General features: G+C 35.1%; 1 protein-coding gene and 1 long non-coding RNA gene across 5 annotated transcripts; both read left to right on the top strand.

Moving 5' to 3' along the window:
• The first annotated feature begins 1,337 nt into the window (after window positions 1–1,337).
• Window positions 1,338–9,720, top strand: LOC104110642 (CDP-diacylglycerol--serine O-phosphatidyltransferase 1-like). Of its 4 annotated transcripts, none has more exons than XM_018775764.3 (15): window positions 1,338–1,728; window positions 3,541–3,739; window positions 5,267–5,332; window positions 5,424–5,483; window positions 5,719–5,757; window positions 5,986–6,076; window positions 6,238–6,292; window positions 6,416–6,495; window positions 6,632–6,748; window positions 6,879–6,963; window positions 7,541–7,632; window positions 8,768–9,021; window positions 9,131–9,219; window positions 9,303–9,474; window positions 9,678–9,720. In XM_018775764.3, the coding sequence occupies exons 2-14, from the start codon at window positions 3,579–3,581 to the stop codon at window positions 9,428–9,430; spliced, it is 1,317 nt and encodes a 438-aa protein (XP_018631280.1). In that variant the 5' UTR covers window positions 1,338–1,728; window positions 3,541–3,578; the 3' UTR covers window positions 9,431–9,474; window positions 9,678–9,720. The 4 variants fall into 4 exon arrangements, with proteins under 4 accessions (XP_018631280.1, XP_009618465.1, XP_009618469.1 ...); XM_009620171.4 differs by adding an exon at window positions 3,346–3,380 and having other exon boundaries at window positions 1,345–1,728; window positions 9,303–9,720; XM_009620170.4 differs by having other exon boundaries at window positions 9,303–9,720.
• A 7,927-nt stretch (window positions 9,721–17,647) lies between these two features.
• LOC138910618 (uncharacterized) lies at window positions 17,648–18,391 on the top strand. The gene is made up of 2 exons (XR_011415749.1): window positions 17,648–18,039; window positions 18,165–18,391. It is a non-coding gene; the product is annotated as an uncharacterized lncRNA (long non-coding RNA).
• Window positions 18,392–20,053: the final 1,662 nt, after the last annotated feature.

Raw genomic sequence — 20,053 nt, 5'->3', positions numbered from 1 at the left:
TCGGTTGACATAACTCACTTAATTAACACATTATTAATATGAACGATAAGAAGGAATGTTGAAAAAAATGTAACAATTTTTTTATGTTTTTCTAAAATGTCAATTATTTAATTTTTAATTTATCACACTGATTAATATTTATTACTTAAGAGAATAGAGTTTTAAATGGAAAAGAGAAAATTGCTTAATTCTTTTTAAGAAGTGAAATCACAAAATAGAAAATAGAAAGAAAAGACTAAAAAAGAAACCATAAATTATTGAAAATGACCACTTGAGCAGTGAGTTGACGAACAATAAAGGGTTGTCTCTTTCTGTTTGGAATCTCTCGTTTTTTCATCACCGTACAAAAGAGAGCTTGCTTTTTTGTCTACAGATAAGTATTAAGCTTACTTCATTCAATTTTAACCAAAAAAACACTTCATTTAATGGATTTTGGGCCCATTGCAGTAAAGTTGAAAACCCAATCTTAGGGGGGCCTAAATCTATATATTTTTGTTTCTGTTTGCACTTTCTTTAATTTCAAAGAGAAATTTATACCTACATAACATTAATATGCTTCCCATCTGAGAATATCCAAAAGAGTACTTTAGGTATGCAATAATTAATTAATTAATTAATTAATACATATTTTATTAATTATTTACTTAATCATAATAAATTAACATGATTCAATACATGCACATGAAGGTTTTCCATAGATACTTTATTGGTATCAATAGAGATTTTTCTATGCAATAGGTCATTGGTGCTAGCAAATACTTTACTTGTATCTGATTAATTATCATGTATTCAATGAATTAATATAAACACCAATATAAGTAAGTTTTTATCATTAACTAATACTCCATCCGTATTAATTTATATGACATATTTTTTTATTAGTTCGTTAAAATATATATATATATTTTTATATTAAAAAATAGTTTTAACTTTAAAAATTTTATTTTATTTATTTTACCCTAAATGAGAAACTTTTATAACTACACAAATATCATGACAAAAAAAAGTTTTACTCTTTAATCTTTTAAAATCACAAGTTTTAAAAGTATTTTTTTTAACTAAGTGTCAGTCAAACTACTTTACAGAAATTAAAACAGAGGAAGTAAGATAATAAATGTATATATATATATATATATATATATATATATATATTCTTATCTTAGTTTATCACTCTAAAAAAATAATAGATGGTGGGTGTAATTTAACTCTTACTATATTGTTCCTATACCACTTTCATACTACATATTTTTTGTTTAAGTATGGAAAAAAATTTACAAAGCATGCAATAAATCCAAAGGGTATATATGAAAAACAAAGAAAGGTTGAAAATCTGTCATTTGACCAATTGTACTTTCTCTCTGTTTCTCTTTCTCTCTCACCGCCTTTTGGCCGCCTGTGAACTGCCAGACCAACTGCAGAGAAGAGAGCGCCCCCCCCCCCCCCCCCCTCTTCTTCTTCTTCTTCTTCACCTTTTTCTGTAACGATATATATATATATCTATCTATATATATCGTAACCTTTGTTTTCCTTTTTCATAGTTCATCATTTCTAATCCTTCTTCGTCTCCATTTCTATTAAAGCCTCTTCTTTTCCTTAAAATCTTAAATTAACAACAAAACCCCCTCATCTCCCCATTATCTTATCGCCCTCCTTTGTTTGATCCTACGGCTAAAAAATCATCTCTTCATTCAATCCTACGACTCTAAGGATTTGTCAGCTTTTCTCTACGTAAGTTACCTCCTTTATTCAGCTACTGTTTTCTATCTATAAATATGTTGCGCGTATATTTTATATGTATGCTTCTTTTATTTCGAAAAAGATTGAACGGTTTGAAGTACAAAGTCAAAGCATTTAATTTTGGTATGGAAATGGAATGGGGCATTGATTCATTCATTTGATGTACTAATAAAAGTTGCTGACTTTATTAATGATTAGATAATTCTTGACAGAGTAGAAGTGAAAGATTGAGTTATTTGATTCTCAAAGCAATGAGTGCTGGACAGAAAATACTCCCTCTCTTACTATATATATATATATATATATATATATATATATATATATCCTTATTAGTCCGTTTAAAAAAATAATATATTTTTATAATTGTAAATAATTCAACTTTAAATTCTTCATTTTACCATTTTATCCTTAATAAAAGTTGTTATAACCACACAAATGTTATGACCCAACAAATCTTTTACCCTAAGCTTTTTAAGACCATAATTTTCAAAAGTTTTTTTTTTTTTTTTAAAAAACTCCGGCAAAGTCAAACTAGCTCATCTAAATTGAAATGGAAAGAGTATATAAATATGTTAATGTATTAATGGTCATTTCTAATGTATTAAAGATTGGGTTCTTCTCTCTTTTGCCGTTATATTACCTATTTGTTGTTGCCATTTTTGGAATTCGTGATTAACATGTACTTTTCACTATGGTTTGGTGATAAGAGTGTGTATAAAGACATGCCGTGTATTCACTGAGTTGGTGTAAATACAACTATAAGTTTTTAACCAGCACTCTACCTTACTTTGTGAGAGAATTTGAGTTATTTTGAATTCTGGGCTGTCATTATTTTCTTCCATATGTGATTGTCCATTGCAAGCTGGACACCCCACTTTTATTTCTGAGTTGTTTCATCAACTTAAAGAAGAAGATTAGGTGTTCTATTTCTCAGGCTTGTATGTCCCAAGTGTTGACGAAGAATCAACTTTTATTCGATTAATGTGATTATATCTCTAATTGTTTGTGGTTCTAGTAAAGAGTTTTAGGTATGGAGTCTGTTGGTTTGTTCGCAATTGTTTCCATTAGTGATCTGCTCTGTTTTGATTGTAATGTTCCTGTAATAGCCAATTACATTGACTTCTTTTGATTTTTGTATTAAAATGGCTACTGTGCTTTGTGGGGTTTGTTGCATTTGCTTCTTTCTTTATGTATTGCGTTCAGTCACTTCTTGTTTTACCCAAAGATTTTTGTAGTTTTATACTGATAGTTGCTGAAGATAAGCTCTCGCACAAAAAAGATACTCCATATATTTATTTTAATTTTGAGGTTGCTGTTTAATTTTCATGCTTCCGAGTTCTGTGTCTTTAGAGGTAGGTTATATACAAAGGAAGCCAAAACGATATAGGAACAAAAGGTTCCATGTTGATTTTTTCTCCTTTTTGTTTGAGGTTGACTTTCCAGTATAGTTTTTAGTGCAACACATATTAGTCAAATAGAGTTTTAGGCAAACATGAGATCGTTTTGATTCCTATCTTTAGTTCGTCGTGTTCTTTGAGATTGTTTTTTCTGTTATTTCTCTTCGAATCACTTATGTCCTCATCTTTGTTTGTTTTTTCTGGAAGGAAGTCTCCTTATTCTGGATTGTGTGATTGTCTAGGAAGGTACATCCTGGGACTTGCATAAGTCGATACGAGTTTTAGCTCAATAAGAATGCCCCTTATTTGTGATGTTTGCTGGCGTGCTGTTGGCTTTCCCATTATCTGCTTCTGAAATCGTCTACGTTGGCATGTAACCCTGGACCCATTGATATTTTGTGTGCAGTGAAGGGGCTGAAGGACTTGAATTTTGTGACCAGACGTATGGAACCTAATGGTTACAGAAAGGGTAACAAAAAGAATCTTGTTACCCTAAATGGTAATCATAGCCCGTTGATTGTAGATGAGGAGCTGGACCCCTGGACAGCTTGGGCATACAAACCTCGTACTATTACGTTGTTGCTTATTGGCGCATGTTTCCTCATGTAAGTTTCTTAGTCAGCAGGCTCTATAAATCTTAGTTTATAACACTTAGGGATTAGTTCTTTCTTGACTGATTTGTCAGACTTCGATGAAGCTCTTAAAAGGTTTCTAATTATTGTCTTAGTTTCAGCTGGTTCTTCTAAAGTCTATATCTTGAATCCTGTCTCATCAAGTTTAATTATCTGCAGTCTATCTATTGTTTTGGATATTAACGTAGTAGAAATTGAACTATTAAATTTTGTTAGATATTTATTTTCTATCCCTCTTACCTGAGGTTCTCTCGGAACGGAAATACGACCACATTTTTCCTGGGTTTCAGCACCCAGTCTGTTTTGGTTGTCTGAAATCTTTAAATTATATATGAAGGGGAAGTAAAGAAATGATGAAAGAAAACCCAACCACAATATAACAGTCCCGCCCTTAAAATCCCCATTTGACAAGACCAGTACTCTTATAATACATGTAGAAAGTTTCCTCTGTCCAAATGAATTTTGGGGCAAGCTTCTTTCCGACCAGACTGACCTGGCAAAAATTATCTTCCTAAGGATAGCTCCCTTCTTATAAAAAGATATATAATGAGAATCAGCTGAAGCATTCAAGATTAATCTTTCTTATTCGAGAGTCTTATCAAACTCTCTGCAACTCTAGGTGCGACGCAAGTAGTAGCGATTGAAAGAGTTGATGGGGCATGATCACGATTATAAGCATCCTATTTAGTTTAGGGATTTAGGGATTAAGCCCGTTCAGGAACTGAGATGATTCATCTTAGTCTTGGTATGCCGGGTATGTCTTTGGCCAAGACCAGGGATTGACGAATAGGTGGCGGTCTATCTTTTTTTGGGCGAGCTGCGAAGCTACTTTTTCTTTCTTTCATTCCATCTGTTGCTTGATTGGTTAAAGAGAGAGCTTTGATAAGACTGTTCCACAAAGAGTGTAGCTAAACACTTCTTGATAAGTCTATCAAATTGTTGATCTAAAGATTCATGGCGGATATAGTTGTGTCAATCTTGTGATGTGGTCCTCGGCTTCTGAAATCTGACTGCCAATTTTCATTCCATAATTCCATTTCAGGGATCTGATCACTTTGTTGACACTATTGTCTATTTCTTCTTCTTTTAGTGTACATCTTGGTAATTAAATCAAGATGACCTCCTGATGCACAGCATATGACATGTCAAAGACATAGGAAAAATCGTTAACTTTTCCTCTTTTCTTTGATTAGTCATTTGGTAATTCTCTTCTACAGGAAAATATAAGGGTGTTTTTCATATTTAACTCTTTCTTTACCAAAATTCTGGAAAAGAGAAAAAGCGCAGTTGCTCTGGGGTATTATTGAGTGATATTGTGATACAGCCAAAGCATATAGCACACTTGGGCTATGAATCCTTACTTACTGGTTATTGATGCTTTATCCATTTCTTGTTCACTATTTACTAGAATTTCCTAACTTTTGAAAGCTAATGTGATTTGCTGTTGGACATGAGTTTATATGTGTATGTTCTGACTTGCTTATGTCATCACTATTGCAGCTGGGCAAGTGGAGCTCTTGATCCACAAAGCACTTCATCCAGTGACGTTTCTACTTCTGTGAAAAGGTTTGCCATTTTCAGTACATTTTTATCCAATCGTTTTTCTTAATCATGTGTGAGAAATTGAAGTAATTGTTTTTTTTCCTTCATCTGTTAGGGGCGTTTGGGCAATGGTTGCTGTTTATCTTGCCTACTCTTTGCTGCAAGCCCCCTCAACGTAAGTTGTTTTCACATTTTATTTGTCTAAGAATGAATGGTTTGAATTTTTGGGTATTTTTGTGTTAAGACTGTTTGGGTGTTTCTATAGCCTAAAAAAGTTGAGTTAATGGTTATTACTGGCATAAATGTCTGTATTGTTCACCACGCGAGCAGTGAAAGGATTTACCCGCCAAATTCTGATACAGGCGCACATGTAGAATTTTTTGGGTGATATTCTCTCTTCATTTTGACAGGATTCTTTATGGAGCTTCTTTTACTCAGTTCTCAACTAGGCGAGTCCAGGAAGTCGTGTTCTTAAATTTTATTTTCTTCTTTGAACTTGAAGTTGGAATTTTTCTACAATGTAATTGTAAACTAACTCGAATTTTTAGTTTCCTCTGGCTTTGAATGTGGTTGAGAATTCACCTTATTTTCTCCTTGTGGACCTCAAAGAGCAAATTTATGTGGAGTTTGTGGCAATAGCTTTCTACCCACTTAATTTTTTCAGTTCTTTCTTACAGGGTACTTATTAGACCACATCCTGCCATTTGGCGCCTGGTTCATGGAATGGCTGTCATTTATCTTGTTGCTTTGACATTTTTACTTTTTCAGGTGGGTTGGTAAGCAGATGTTGTTTCTTATTACCCGTTGTGTTAATCAATCAGTAGCTTTAGTTTCTTCCATCTCTGTTTTCTTATTATATTTATTCATGTGTTGTTGCAGCCATTTAATTAAATTGTGAATATGAAAACTCTGTTCCTTTCTTTTCTCAGAGGCGCGATGATGCTCGTCAGTTTATGAGATATCTGCATCCTGATCTTGGTATTGGTAAGGATTTTGATCTACTCGTAGAAATGTTTTGTGATTCAGTTCATGCAGGTCCGTTCTGTTCATATGTTTTGCATGTTTTGCTTTGTGGCATAGCTAAGACCAATTTGACTTGCTATGCAGAACTTCCTGAAAGATCTTATGGTGCTGATTGCAGACTCTATGTACCTGAAAATCCCACGAACAGGTTTAAGAATGTCTATGTATGGTTTCTCTTTGTACTACTTTTTACCTCAATTTTATTTTGTTTATTAGTTTTGTTCTGCATGTATGCATTGAGCCTGCTAAAAGTAATAGTCTGGACTTCAAACATATCTGAGGGGTGTATTTACTTTGTAGGACACATTATTCGATGAGTTTGTTCTGGCTCATATATTAGGGTGGTGGGGAAAGGCCATAATGATACGTAATCAGCCCCTTTTATGGGTCTTATCAATTGGGTTCGAGTTGATGGAGGTCAGAGCCTCTATGGCTTCTTTCAAATGCTTTAAGCTCCGGCTTTTTATTTTTAAATACGACCATTTTAGGCAAGTGGTTAACTGATTATTTTCCTTGTTATAACTTGTCTTTACACTGCTATTTTCAGCTTACTTTCCGTCACATGTTACCAAACTTCAACGAGTGCTGGTGGGACAGCATTATTCTGGATATATTGATCTGCAACTGGTTTGGTGAGAAATTTGAAGCCATTCTCTTGGGCTGTTATGAGATGGGTCATATTTGGACATGCTTATCTTAATTGATGACCATTATTTGTCTGATGAATTTTTAGTATCTCGCTACTATATTATTACATACATTTGAGACAGAACAATTTAGGGATGATTTAAATATATTTATACATTATTGTGTGTGGGTACTGTTGTATATAACATATATACTATCAGAACAAGCCATGAAGGACATGCCACATCCGAGCAATGATGTGATTATATTATGGACAATGTTATTGAATTTGGTATCAGTTGGCACATTTCGTGTCATTCGTGTAGCCAAATTTCAAGGACCAGTCTGAAGATTAGAGAAAAATTATTTAAAAAAAAGTTGTGATGCCAGTTGGTGTCCAGTCTTCTTAAATGTTATTTCACTAACATGCTTCAATATGATACTTGCATGTTAAGTGAAATTACAAGGGGTTGTTACAAGAAACATTAAACTTTATTCTCTCCATAGCTAGTTTATATTCTTTTGACTTGTTCTTTAGATTGATAAAATATACTAAAACTTAACCTTTCTGGTTTCCTTTAGGCATCTGGGCTGGAATGCGTACTGTTCAATATTTTGATGGGAGAACATATCAATGGGTTGGTTTAAGCCGGCAGCCAAATATTATAGGCAAGGTTTGTCCCTTCAACTGTGTACGTTGATTGTAAAAGTCTGTCTGGTTTGAGTGTTATCATATAATGCTTAAATAATTTAATGCTTAAATATTTAATGTGTTTGGTGTTGAGACATCGTAATACTGCAACATTTGAGCAGTTTGTTGATAAATGTCTTATGTGGATTCAGTGTGAACACCATAACTGCAACTAACTGTGTAGACTAATTGCTATTGGTCATTTTGGCTAGTGGAGTTTTCAAATATTTCTGAGAGAATGTTTTTCTTTTTATAACCGAGAAATCCCGAGAACCAGTGAGGCAGTGACACAGGGTTTGAAACTCGGTGGAATTTGCTCATTGTTGCTGATAGCCTTTTCACCCCGTAATTGTCCTTCATTCCCGAGAGAATGATCCCTGACTGTTAACTACAAATATAATGGAAATATATCACCCCTAAAGGATAGGTGATTGTGATTGTTGGATTTGAGTAGTTGGCATCCATCATGAGTTAGAACACAAGTTGTCCAAGGAAATTTGTCGGTACCTGGTGTTTACTTTGTGTCCATCTTTCTCAAACCAGTGAGGAACCACGAATTCCTCAACCTATGGTATTATTTAATCGTACTGCATAGGATACTCGAAGCGAGATATAGATATTACTTGACCGAACATCAATATAAAGAGGATTGGATTTAATTTTATAACTCTCTGCAGGGTGTTATGCACGTGTATGTGATCTGCACCTTGTCTTTCAAATTCTTGTTGTTGAATTTTAGATCAAGATCTTCGATAATGCATCCCATCCAGTTACTCTATGTTATGTACTTCAAATTAATTCACCACCTAGTTTGGAGTTGGAGTTGAGGTGTAGTTGACTAATTGGTTGAATGATTTTAACTTGACTGTACTAACAGTTCTAGTTGGGTTCCTGGAGCTTGGAGCTTTTGGCAAAAAGCTGGCACTATAAAGTATTTGAGTCAGTTATTGTATGTTGAGTCAGGTTGTTTCACTAAATCTATGTTCTGGCATATTCTATATCTGACTTCAGCGCTACAGTTCCTCCAAATTTCTTAGGAGGAATATGAATTTTTTTGTCTTGACAGCCGTATGAATGGTTTTTCGTTAGACACATATAGCTTCCTTTTGGTTTTGCAGGTCAAGCGAACACTTGGCCAATTTACTCCAGCACATTGGGATAAAGATGAATGGCATCCCCTCCTTGGTCCCTGGCGATTCCTTCAAGTTCTCAGTCTCTGTGTTGTGTTCTTAACCGTAGAATTGAATACGTTCTTTTTGAAGTTCTGCCTTTGGATTCCTCCCAGAAACCCTCTGATAGTGTATAGGTTGGTTCTGTGGTGGTTACTTGCAATACCAACAATTAGGGAATATAATACTTACCTACAGGACAGGTAAATCCTACTATTTTATCACAAGAATTATGAATTGTAGTGTATTCGTTGCCTGGCGTCTGTTTTCTATGTGCTTCACTTTTTTCCCCGTACTCCACATTATAAACAGGAAACCAGTGAAAAAGGTGGGAGCATTTTGCTGGCTTGCACTAGCTATCTGCATTGTTGAACTCCTAATCTGCGTCAAGTTTGGACATGGTCAGCGCTCAACACCATTCTGAATTCTAATTGTGATGTATCTCATTAGTTAGTTAATCTCATCCCTTTCTGCCATCTTTCAGGATTATTTCCGGACCCCATGCCTAATTGGTTAGTAGTTTTCTGGACATGCACGGGCATTGGCCTTGTGATATTTTTGGCTGCATGGTCATGTCAATTACACCGTACAATGAGGAAAAAACAGCAATGAGTTTTTGCAGTACTTCCATTCTTTATTCCTTTGTGTTATTTCGGGTAACCAACCGTCTTGTAAATACTGAATACCTTTTAACTGTATATGCTGTCTTCCTAGGTTAGGTATTACAGTTGAAAAATGTAGTGAATCACAATTCTTTATGGTTAGGTCATAGGTTGGTAGATACCCTGTTTCACTGTTTGTGCTGCCTCAGTCTGCAGGCTCTTTTTTCCCTTCCCTTTTTGTAATTTTTTTTTTACAGGTGTATGTTGAAAGTGTTGCCAAATATAAATTTCAGTTCTATATCTGAGGTACATATTTTCCCTCTCCTCATTGCAGATGGACTTAATTATTCCCTTTCAAATTGTGTTTACTTTGCATGTGAGAGTGTGGTCCTCGCAAAAGTTCTTAGGTAATCTTAACCATGTATAGCCCTAGATTCTATCTCATATTCTGATTAACCCTTTCAAGGTTAATGTGAAACTAGGATTTTGAGTTTATGGGTTCTGGATTCTAGAAAAGGTAGACTGAATTTTGGATAATTATTTATACATAATAAATGGATTTTGAGACACAAATACAGTGTTTGGGCGAAAGTTATTGGGTTTGGCATAACTGTACTCCCACTCTAGCTCCAAGAGCTATTGTTCTCTCAAGGAATAGTGAGTTTAGCCAAAAGGAAACAGAGAGAATCTGACACAAAGAGAGTTGAGATATGTCTTTGTGTTGGAGGTATGATACATCTCAAATACTGTTGCCGGAATTTACTCAGAATTTTACTTGTATCTTCACTAAAAGCCTTTGGTCAGAGTTAAAAGCTTAGAATTTCCCCAAAGAATACAAGGAATGGAGACACCAAATGTACCTTCCCATACTAATTCGGATCTCTTTTTGATTCAACAAATGGTTGGATTCGATAGATTCTTGCTAAACAAAGTTAAAAATTAATCAGGAATAGCCTGAACAATACAGAAACCAACGAGTGAATTTTAGTAACCCTGTCTAGTCAAATGGAATATAGGTCAAGATGATCTTTATACGTGTTTGCTCTCACCTCTAGCATCTATTTAACTTATTTCACATTTAACATATATTTTAGATCTTGCATCGAATTGTTGTTTGTTAAAAATGGGTTATTCTTGTATAAATAAGTATATTAAAGGACTTGGCAAATTATTTTGGTGCGAGAGCGAATAGTGACATTTTGAGATAAATAGGCAAACATGAGTGATTTGGAAATAAACCCGTATTCCATTTGACCTAGACAGGGTTATTCACTTTTGGTTTTTTTAGGACAAAAACATCACTCATGTTTGCCTATATATCTCAAAATGTCTCTATTCACTCTCACTAAAATAATTTGCCATGTCATTTAATATACTTATTTATACAAGAATAACCTATTTTTTAACATACAACAATTCGACACAAGATCTAAAATATATGTTAAATGACTATTTTTTAAGGACCACTTTTCAAATGCATATTATGATAATGGCTATTAAGTCAATATAAGATTTAGTAGTAATTAGGAGATGTAATTACTGTAGCGAGAGGTTTTATCAGTTGGGACAAGCCATTAATCGAAGTCATGTGACACATAATTTGAAGCTTGACCTCTAATGGACAAAAAGCTAGTCAAACTTTCAAATATTTAGCCCAACGAAAAAAAATGACAAGTTAAAAAAAAATGAAGACTAGTTTGGCTGGGTTGGAATGACAATATAGTGATAAGATTCTAAATTTCTTTTATATCTTAAAACGAATATCGAATATCATAAAAGAAAACTGTCTCAAAACAGTAACAAGAAATAACACTATTAGTCACCAGAATCAATGAAAACATTGTCACAAAAAACTTTGTGACGACATTTAAGTGAGTTTGGACATAAGAATTGTAAAATTCCAAAACAAAAAGTGATTTCTTTTTCAAATAAAAATGATATTTAAAAATTAGAGTTGTATTTGAACATGAATATAATTTTGGGTTGTTTTTGAATTTTTGTGAGTGATCTGAGTGAAAATTTTTTAAAACAGTTTTTTGAAAATTTTTAAATTTTCAAAAAATTCCAAAATTTATCTTCAAGTGAAAATTAAAAATTTTATGGCCAAACATTGATTTCGAAAAAAGTGAAAAAATTCTTATGTCCAAACGGATTCTAAGATCCGTAAAACTAGTAATGTAATTGAAAATTATTTGTGATGATCCTTAGAAGTGGTCACAATTAAAAAACAAAATTGCCACAAGAGTAGCAGAGATCATCACTAAAAAAAAAATGCACACTAATAATTTTATTATTCTAAAAAATAATTACATAAGGGATTATTCTTATATGAATAGGCATTTTAAATGATATGACAAATAATTATAGTGAGAGAGTGTGGGTAGTGACCTTTTGAGATATATAAACAAATATGAGTGATTTTATTATCCTAGAAAAAATAAAAGTGATTTTCTTGAGTAATTTCTACCACATGTGAAATTAAAAAATAACTAGATTTACAAGTGGTAATTGAAAAATAGCTACAATTTCAAAATTAATTAAAATTTGCCCGCTTTTCATGTAAAGATAAATCTGAACGAAAACACTGTTCAAAATCTGGAAAATATTCTAGCATAATATACTGGACTTCCAGCATAATATACTGGTCCAGCATAATATGCTGGAAGTTCATACACAAGTGCTCTAATCTCCAATATATTATGCTGGAACTTTCCGTGTGTTGGAGTTCCAGCATAATATGCCGGAAGTTCATACACAGGTGCACCAATCTCCAGTATATTATGCTGGGAATTTTTGTGTTGCAATAAAATAATGGCTATTTTTTAATGACTTTGTAAATGCTGCCTATTTTTTAATTACCAGTCCGAAAACGGGTTAGGCCGTGCTATTTATCTAGTTAATTGACTCCAGTTTCATCCAACTTCTCCATTATTCGATATAGCAAAAAGAAAGCACAAATCCTGTAGCCTGACATCTTAAAGACATAACTTCGATGGTAACTTTGGATATGCTCTGAAACAATGAAGACTAACAGAATAGGGATACTAATAGAGTGAAGACCCATCAGAATTCTGCATGTTTGCTTACGGTATTTGTAATTTTCGTAATGTTTGACGACCAAGGGTATGTGCCATGGTCCATGCTATTCGTCGATGACATAGTTTTGATTGATGAGTCGCGAGTCGGTGTTAACGAGAAGTTGGAGGTTTGGAGACATGCTCGTGAGTCTAAGGGTTTCAAGCTGAGCAGGACGAAGACGGAATACCTGGAGTGTAAGTTCAGCGCTGAGCCAGGGGAAGTGGACGTGGGTGTGAGGCTTGATTCGCATGTCATCCCGAGTAGAGGCAGCTTCAAGTACCTTGGTTCGGTTATCCAGAGGGGGAGGGGAGATAGACGAGGATGTCACACACCGTATTGGGGTAGGATGGATGACGTGGAGGTTAGCATCTGGAGTCCTGTGTGACAAGAGAGTGCCACCGATACTCAAAGGTAAGTTTTATAAAGCGGTGGTTAGACCGGCCATGATGTATGGGGCTGAGTGTTGGCCCGTTAAGAACTCACATATCCAGAAAATGAAAGTAGCAGGAATGAGGATGTTGCGGTGGATGTGCGGGCACACTAGGATAGATAAGATTAGGAATGATGATATTCGGGAGAAGGTGCATGTGACTCCCATTGATGACAAGATGCGGGAAGCAAGGCTTAGATGGTTCGGACATATTCAGAGGAGAAGCCCAGATGCTCCGGTACGGAGGTGTGAGCAGCTAGTTGCGGAAGGCACGAGAAGAGGTAGAAGGCGGCATAAGAAGTATTGGAGAGAGGTGATCAGGCAGGATATGACGAAGCTCCAGATTTTCGAGGACATGACACTTGACAGGAAGATGTGGAGGTCGAGTATTAGAGTTGTAGGTTAGGAGGTAGTTGAGTCGTGCCTTACATCGTACTATAGTGGGACTAGCCATGTAGGGTTTTTGTCTAAGATAACTAGTGGGAATGTTGTGACTTACTATTTCGCTTTTCAGTGCATGTCCTATTTACTAGCTATCGCTTTTGCTTTACATCTTTCTTCTAGATTTCATGGTGTTCCTATTTTCCTTATGACTGTTGTGGTAATACTAATATTGTCTCCCTTTGCTTTGCATCTTTCTTCTGGATTTCATGGTGTTCCTATTTATCCTATGATTGTTGTTGTGATACTAATATTGTCTCCCTTTTTGCCCTTTTGTCTTTTTATTTTTTTTGAGCCGAGGGTCTTTCGGAAACAGCCTCTCTACTCTTTCGGGGTAAGGGTAAGGTCTGCGTACACACTACTTTCCTCAGATCCCATTAGTGAAATTTTACTGAGTTGTTGTTGTTGTAATGTTTGACGACCTAGTTCAAAGAAAAGCACCATTTTTTCCTCGGATGTAAATTACTTATACTGACAGTGTAAAATTTTACACAATATCAATGCATTTTAATACCTCCCTCCCATCCCAAAACCAAGTATATGACTAATTTATTTGGGGTTATTACGTAGACCAAATCTTAACCTTAAAGACTCAACAAAAAGAGAAAAAACAATTGCGAGTAGACGAAAACATTTATCGGATCCAAAATATATGGGTCCAATGCATATTACTTGTCAAGTGACAAAACATTGCGTGGCGTGTTCCCTAATGAGATTGGTTTTCATTGAATGTCTTTGTTTAATAAATGGATTTCGCCTCTTTGCCCTTTCAGCTCCGTCTCTTCTTCTCTCTCCTTCACCAAGAATACCATAATTTTTTAATTTTGGAAGCATAATTTCTTGTTTGGGGTTTAAAATTTGAAGTTAATGGTTTATTATGTTAAGATCATTTGAGTGTTGATTATTTATGCTTATATTTTTAGTTTTGTTTATCCAAAAAATGAATAGAGTTGAATTTATACGTAGTTCTAACGTTACATGGTATAACTTGGTACAAATTAAAAAAATAAGCAGAAATATATCGAATATTGACTGTAAAAAAGAAATAAATACAAACCCAAATTGACTAGAGGATGATTTATAAATGAACAAGATGAACCAATGTCTAAAGCCCCCAAAAGGGATAATCTTTACTAGATGTGTGTGTATCTCAATAATCTATGAAATGTGAGAATGTATCAATGTCTAGATGAATCTGTCCCTTACAGAAATGATAGCCACTGTTCATATAGTGGAGGAATCCTACTTTGGATATAATTAAAAATACATAGTGGGGATCCCATGATAGATTAATTAATTAGCTTTTCCTTAATTTTCGCCGAGATTCTCTCTCCCAGTGCGGCTACAACGGCTTTGTCTCTTAGCTCGATCTTGGTCGGTCTTAGTATTGATCGGTCTCTGGATCTCTAGCTCAATATTGACTCGAGCTCGATATTGATCGGTCTGGATTTTGAGCTCGATAACACCACTTCACATCATAGCTCAGTATTGACTCGAGCTTTATAATGACTCGAGCTCGGTATTAATCGGTCTGGATCTTGAGCTCGATAACCCGGCTTTCCGTTACATCTCGATATTATAATGACGACCCTCGGTCTATCATATTCCAATCTTGACTAATTATACGAAGGGTAAACTCGGTTTTGACCGTATACAGATAGTCCCCTCGTTTCTCGGAAAGCATGTGGCGAGAAACGACATGATTTTTCAACCTCTGACTAGATACACACTGACGTCTGCGTCGAGCCCGATTATGACGTATGTGAAAAATGTCCCGTCGGTTTAGTTACCAAGGCATTAAATGTACGTCAGTCGATGGTCGACCATTGCCGATTTTGAACCATCATTGCGAAATCTATAAATAGCCCCCCTTATTCATTATTTTAAACCTTTACCTTAAACTCTTCTCATTCCAACCTTCACAGTTCTTCGCCTTCTCCAAAGTTCTCTATTTCTAGCTTTAAGAATTTCTTTGCTTGTTCTTCGCCAAACACCAAAATATTTCAATTTCCCATCTTCTTTGTTCTTGAAAATTAGATGACCAAGATATCTAAAATCGTTCTTCAGAAAGAGGTTGCTTCCTCATCTCGGCCGGCCGGTGAGAAACCGGTGGTGCACTACAAAAAAACGCTAAATTTGCGGAGGTTTTATTGCGGCGGTTACTATAACCCCTGCAATCTATATCAAATTGTGGGGATTTATTTAACCCCGTAAATATATTATATTTACGGCGATCGGTAACCTCCGCAACCTTTAAAAAAATAGCGCCCACTAACCCTAATGTTTCCCTCTTTTTTTTTTCCCAAACCCCTTTCTCATTTTCGCTTATTTTTCATTTTCAGAAACCCTCGCCCACTCTCACTTAATCAAAACCCATAGCAATAAAGCGACTACAGATCTATCAATCTCTGTTCTTTCACTTAATCTTTTCCATTTTTTCTTCACTTAATCTCTTCCATTTCTTCTTCATTTTCTCCGATTTCAAGCCCGTGTAATTGCAAAATTCCAAATACAATAGCTCTCTGCTTTTCTTCAGCGCCTCCTCTTTCTTCAGCACCTCCTCTGTTGCAAAATGAAAGAGATATGAAAGAAAACTTCAGATCTATCAATCAATTGGATGTAAGTTTATTTGATTTTGCTCTTTTATACAAATTCCTCTTCGATTTTGCTTTGATTTTGCTCTTTCATTCTTTGATTTTGCTTTTTTGTCTTTCTTTCTTCATGCATGTAGGTTTTAAGTTTATTTTCTCTGTTAATTTGTAGAATCGGTGTATTTTGAAGAAATTTGATAGAATCAGTGTATTTTGAATCGGCAAAAATTTGGTAGAATCGATAGAAATTTGGTAGAATATGTGTATTTTGAAGAAGGATATAACACTCTTTTCGTCGACTTGATCATCAACCTTAACATATTTCTTGTCTTTACAATAACAATTGCAGCCAATTCTGGCCAGGAATTTCTTGCCATAGGACTTGTTATTGGTATTTGCTTGTGGCTGATGCTGATGTTTTCTTGAAATGTTCTGCAATAATACACTTATACTATTCCAGCTTGATTCTGAATGAATACTTGGAGTTTTGTGGCATTTTGTGGTTCACTATTTGTCACTAAATAGTGGCTTTTATTAAGTGGCACTTCACAGTTAAGTTGGTTTGTTTATTTTAGATTCTTGGCCTCATTTCTTCCTTAACATTATAGGAGTATCATATTCCACAGTAAAATATTCCAGCAGTTTCAATTTTTTCCATTGCAAACAAATATTTCTTATACATATCCATTGATTAATCAATCCAATATATACAAGATAGATGTTTTCATATACATATTTACAATTAAATCATGAATAAGTAATGTGTTTTCTTTTAAACTTTTAATTGCTAAGTTAAATTGTTTGATTAGAATAAAAATCAAGTACGAATAAGTATTTACTCATATATTCTGGTGCATAACATAATCAGATTGTTTGCATTCATTATATCCTAATTCCTAGGAGTAATTTAGAAGAATAAATATGTGTTTATTATTATAACATTAACCATGCGCTAACAATTAAAGTGTACGCTTATGCATAGCCATATATAGTATGAGAAGGCTCCATTTTGGATTTGAGTAATTTGTTCGAATTTTGAGGATACGAAAAGAAGCTACAGGAGGAAGATAACTTCAAATAAACCTCAAGGAATAACTGATTTTGGATCTATGTTTGGTTGATTTAATTAGCTTAGCTTTATTATGTCAAAGAGATAAGGTGGACGGCTGTTTGGGTTAATTCTTCAAACTAATAACTCACAATAAAAGTGGTGGATTATTCTGCTATCAGTCTTCTTTGTTGATATTTAACTTATCTATAAGTTATTTATTCTCTTATTTAGACATTTCATTCGCAAAAGTTTGATATCAGTTAAGGAACACCTTCCCCAATCTCATATTCTTGACATTGGAATTACAATAGAGAACTGTCAACATCAAGAATTAGAATAGAGTTCCAAGGCAACTACTTGAACAAAACAGAGAAGTAAACTATAGGGAAGATATGAGACTTGAAAATTGGAATGATCCAAATTAAAGCACTTCATTAGCATTATATCATAAATAGAGCAAAGAAACCGGTATACAGAATAAGAATAGGATTATGATTTCCCAGGAACAACTTCGAATATGTGAATAATATCCACATTTTAAATATTGTTACATAAATCCTTATTATGGTAAATTTTGTGTTACTAACTGCAGTGCCAAAGTTTCAGCACTTGTTTTATAATAGAAAGAGATATTATTCTTCTATTGTTTTTCTTTTTTAACTTGTCAATCACTGATTGAGTCTGAAATTTCGCCAAATGATGTTGTTGGTAAGGTGTTGGGAAAAGAGCACGCTGGAAGGGTAAGGTGCTTAGGATTAGGAGCTGTTCCTGGCAGAGTTTTTAAACAAACAAGACCTCGTTATAGTGATTTGAATGTTTCAAGTTATAATAATGGTTCATGTTCTTCCCAATGCCAAGAGAAGTACAATCAAATGTTGAATGCTCACAATCAAAGCCAAGAGAACTACAGAGAAATGATGAATGTTAACACTCAAATGATGAATGCTTTTAAGGCGTATATGATAATGAAAGAAGGGAAGATACCTAAAGAATTTGCAGGGATATTTGTTTCTCCTCCTCGTTCAACGGTAAGAATAGTTCATAACTTTCTTATTTAATTTTGTAAAGTATGATTGTTCAGTCCAAGTATTATTAGTTAGGATATTGTTGAGGTACTTTTTATTAAATATATTTTCTTTTGATTATTTTGTAGCCAAGTGATGCGGCTAGCGGATCTATTTCACCCATGGATATAAGAAGATCATCCGCTGGAAATAATCCTAACGACAACCATTGAAGTTGCTTGCAAATGTATTAGATAATTAAGTATCGTACTCGATTGAATGGTCATAGTAGATCTTTTGTCCATAATGATTGGAGTGGATATTCTGTTTAATGTTAGTTTTAAGAGTAATTATAATGTTGATATTTTTTGTTTAATGGTTGGAGCAGTTGTGTTTAAAGTAATATTTTGAGACTAATGATAATTTACTTTAATGTATATTGTGGTTTATTAATATATTGATGTTACTTGATCCTAGTAAGCAATTTATATAATTTGTTGGTGCTTTATTATGTTAATATAATTGAAATTGGAACAGTTATGGAGTAACATTGCAGAAAAAAACAATTCCATGAATAGTGGAGGTTATAACTGCCGCTATTTAACCTATAATAATATTGTGTTGTAAAATTTGTGGGGGTTAAATAAAGAAATTACGGGGGTTTAGACCTCCGCTATTTTTTTAATAAGTGACAGCCAAACTACCAAATTGTGGAGGTTATACCGCCGTCAAATACCCGCCGCTATATAATAATGGCGGTCTGTCAAAAGACCCCCGCAAATTGGTTGCGGCGAACATTATTGCGGGGGGTTTTGGAAACCTCCGTAAAAGTATATTGCAGAGGTTTGTGACCGCCATAATATGTAAATAAAACCTCCGCAAATTCAGCGTTGTTTTGTAGTGATGGAGCCACGCCTCGAAGAACTCGTTCCTGGGGGATGTGTTATCGATTTTGATTTTAAGGTCGAGAAACCCTCATCAATTGCTGGTCGATGTGAGCCGGTATCGAGATATATATGCTCGATACCCCAAAGCCTTATTGATTTGGTGAAGAAAGATTGTGATTGGAAAAACAAAGAGGTTGTGATACCAGCACCGGAGGAAGCGATCACTACCCACGTGGAAGGGTACTTGAGTGTTTACAGCTATTCTTTCACGCTGGGTCCCCTCGATTCGGTCATCATTGACTTCTGCAAAAAGTACCAAGTGACCCTCAGCCAAATACATCCTTCTTTCTGGAGGATTGTAATACTGCTCCATTTCTTTGTGAGCAAAATCGACGGGCTTCCCTTCACCCTCGACCACCTCGTAAGATTATATAGCCCTCGCCTTTACCGAGGTGGGCTGATAAAGCTTCAACGCCGGGCCACCAAGGCGTTCACCTCGAGCATAGATGAAGATAAAGATCGGGGTTGGATGAGCCGGTTTGTTTGAGTGAAGACCTCGGACTTAATCCCGATTGAGAGTATGCCATTTTCCGAGAAATGGAATATGAACCGTTAGTGTGATTCCATTTTTAGCTTTGGTTGTTTTTACTTCATCTTTTCTTATCAGTGCTTTTCTTGACACAACCGTTTCTTGGATGCCGGGTGCGGTTCCCCATCTCGAGAACTGGGTCAGGATCCTGGTTTCGACGTCAACATATGTCGAGTGCGTATGGCGCGATTTGTCAAAGGACCGATGGGAGGCTCGTACTCATGGCAAATCTTCCTCTTGGCTCACCGATCTGTTCAAGTATTTTTCGGGCATAAGTTTTACTTACTTTCCTTTCTTTGTAGGTCTTGGAAAAGATGTGGTTACGAGACCCCCATCAGGTGATGAAGAAGTTCTACCACCTATCTCAAAATCGGAGAAGGTGGTTAATAGAAAAAAGGCATCGGACTCCGAGGGTCAAAAATCCAAAAAGAGAGCGGCTCATAAACCCAAGGTGAACGTAATCCCTTTGACTATGGAGTCGGTCCTGAGTCTAAGGGATGAAGAAGAAGAAGAAGAAGAAAGTGATTTCGGGATGTTGGCCCGTGATCGGGCTAGCACCGAT

The sequence above is a fragment of the Nicotiana tomentosiformis genome, chromosome 4 (genome assembly GCF_000390325.3).
Source record: "Nicotiana tomentosiformis chromosome 4, ASM39032v3, whole genome shotgun sequence".
Classification (NCBI taxonomy): Eukaryota; Viridiplantae; Streptophyta; class Magnoliopsida; order Solanales; family Solanaceae; genus Nicotiana; species Nicotiana tomentosiformis.
Note: the sequence above shows the minus strand (reverse complement) of the source record. Positions and strands in the feature narration are given on the sequence as shown.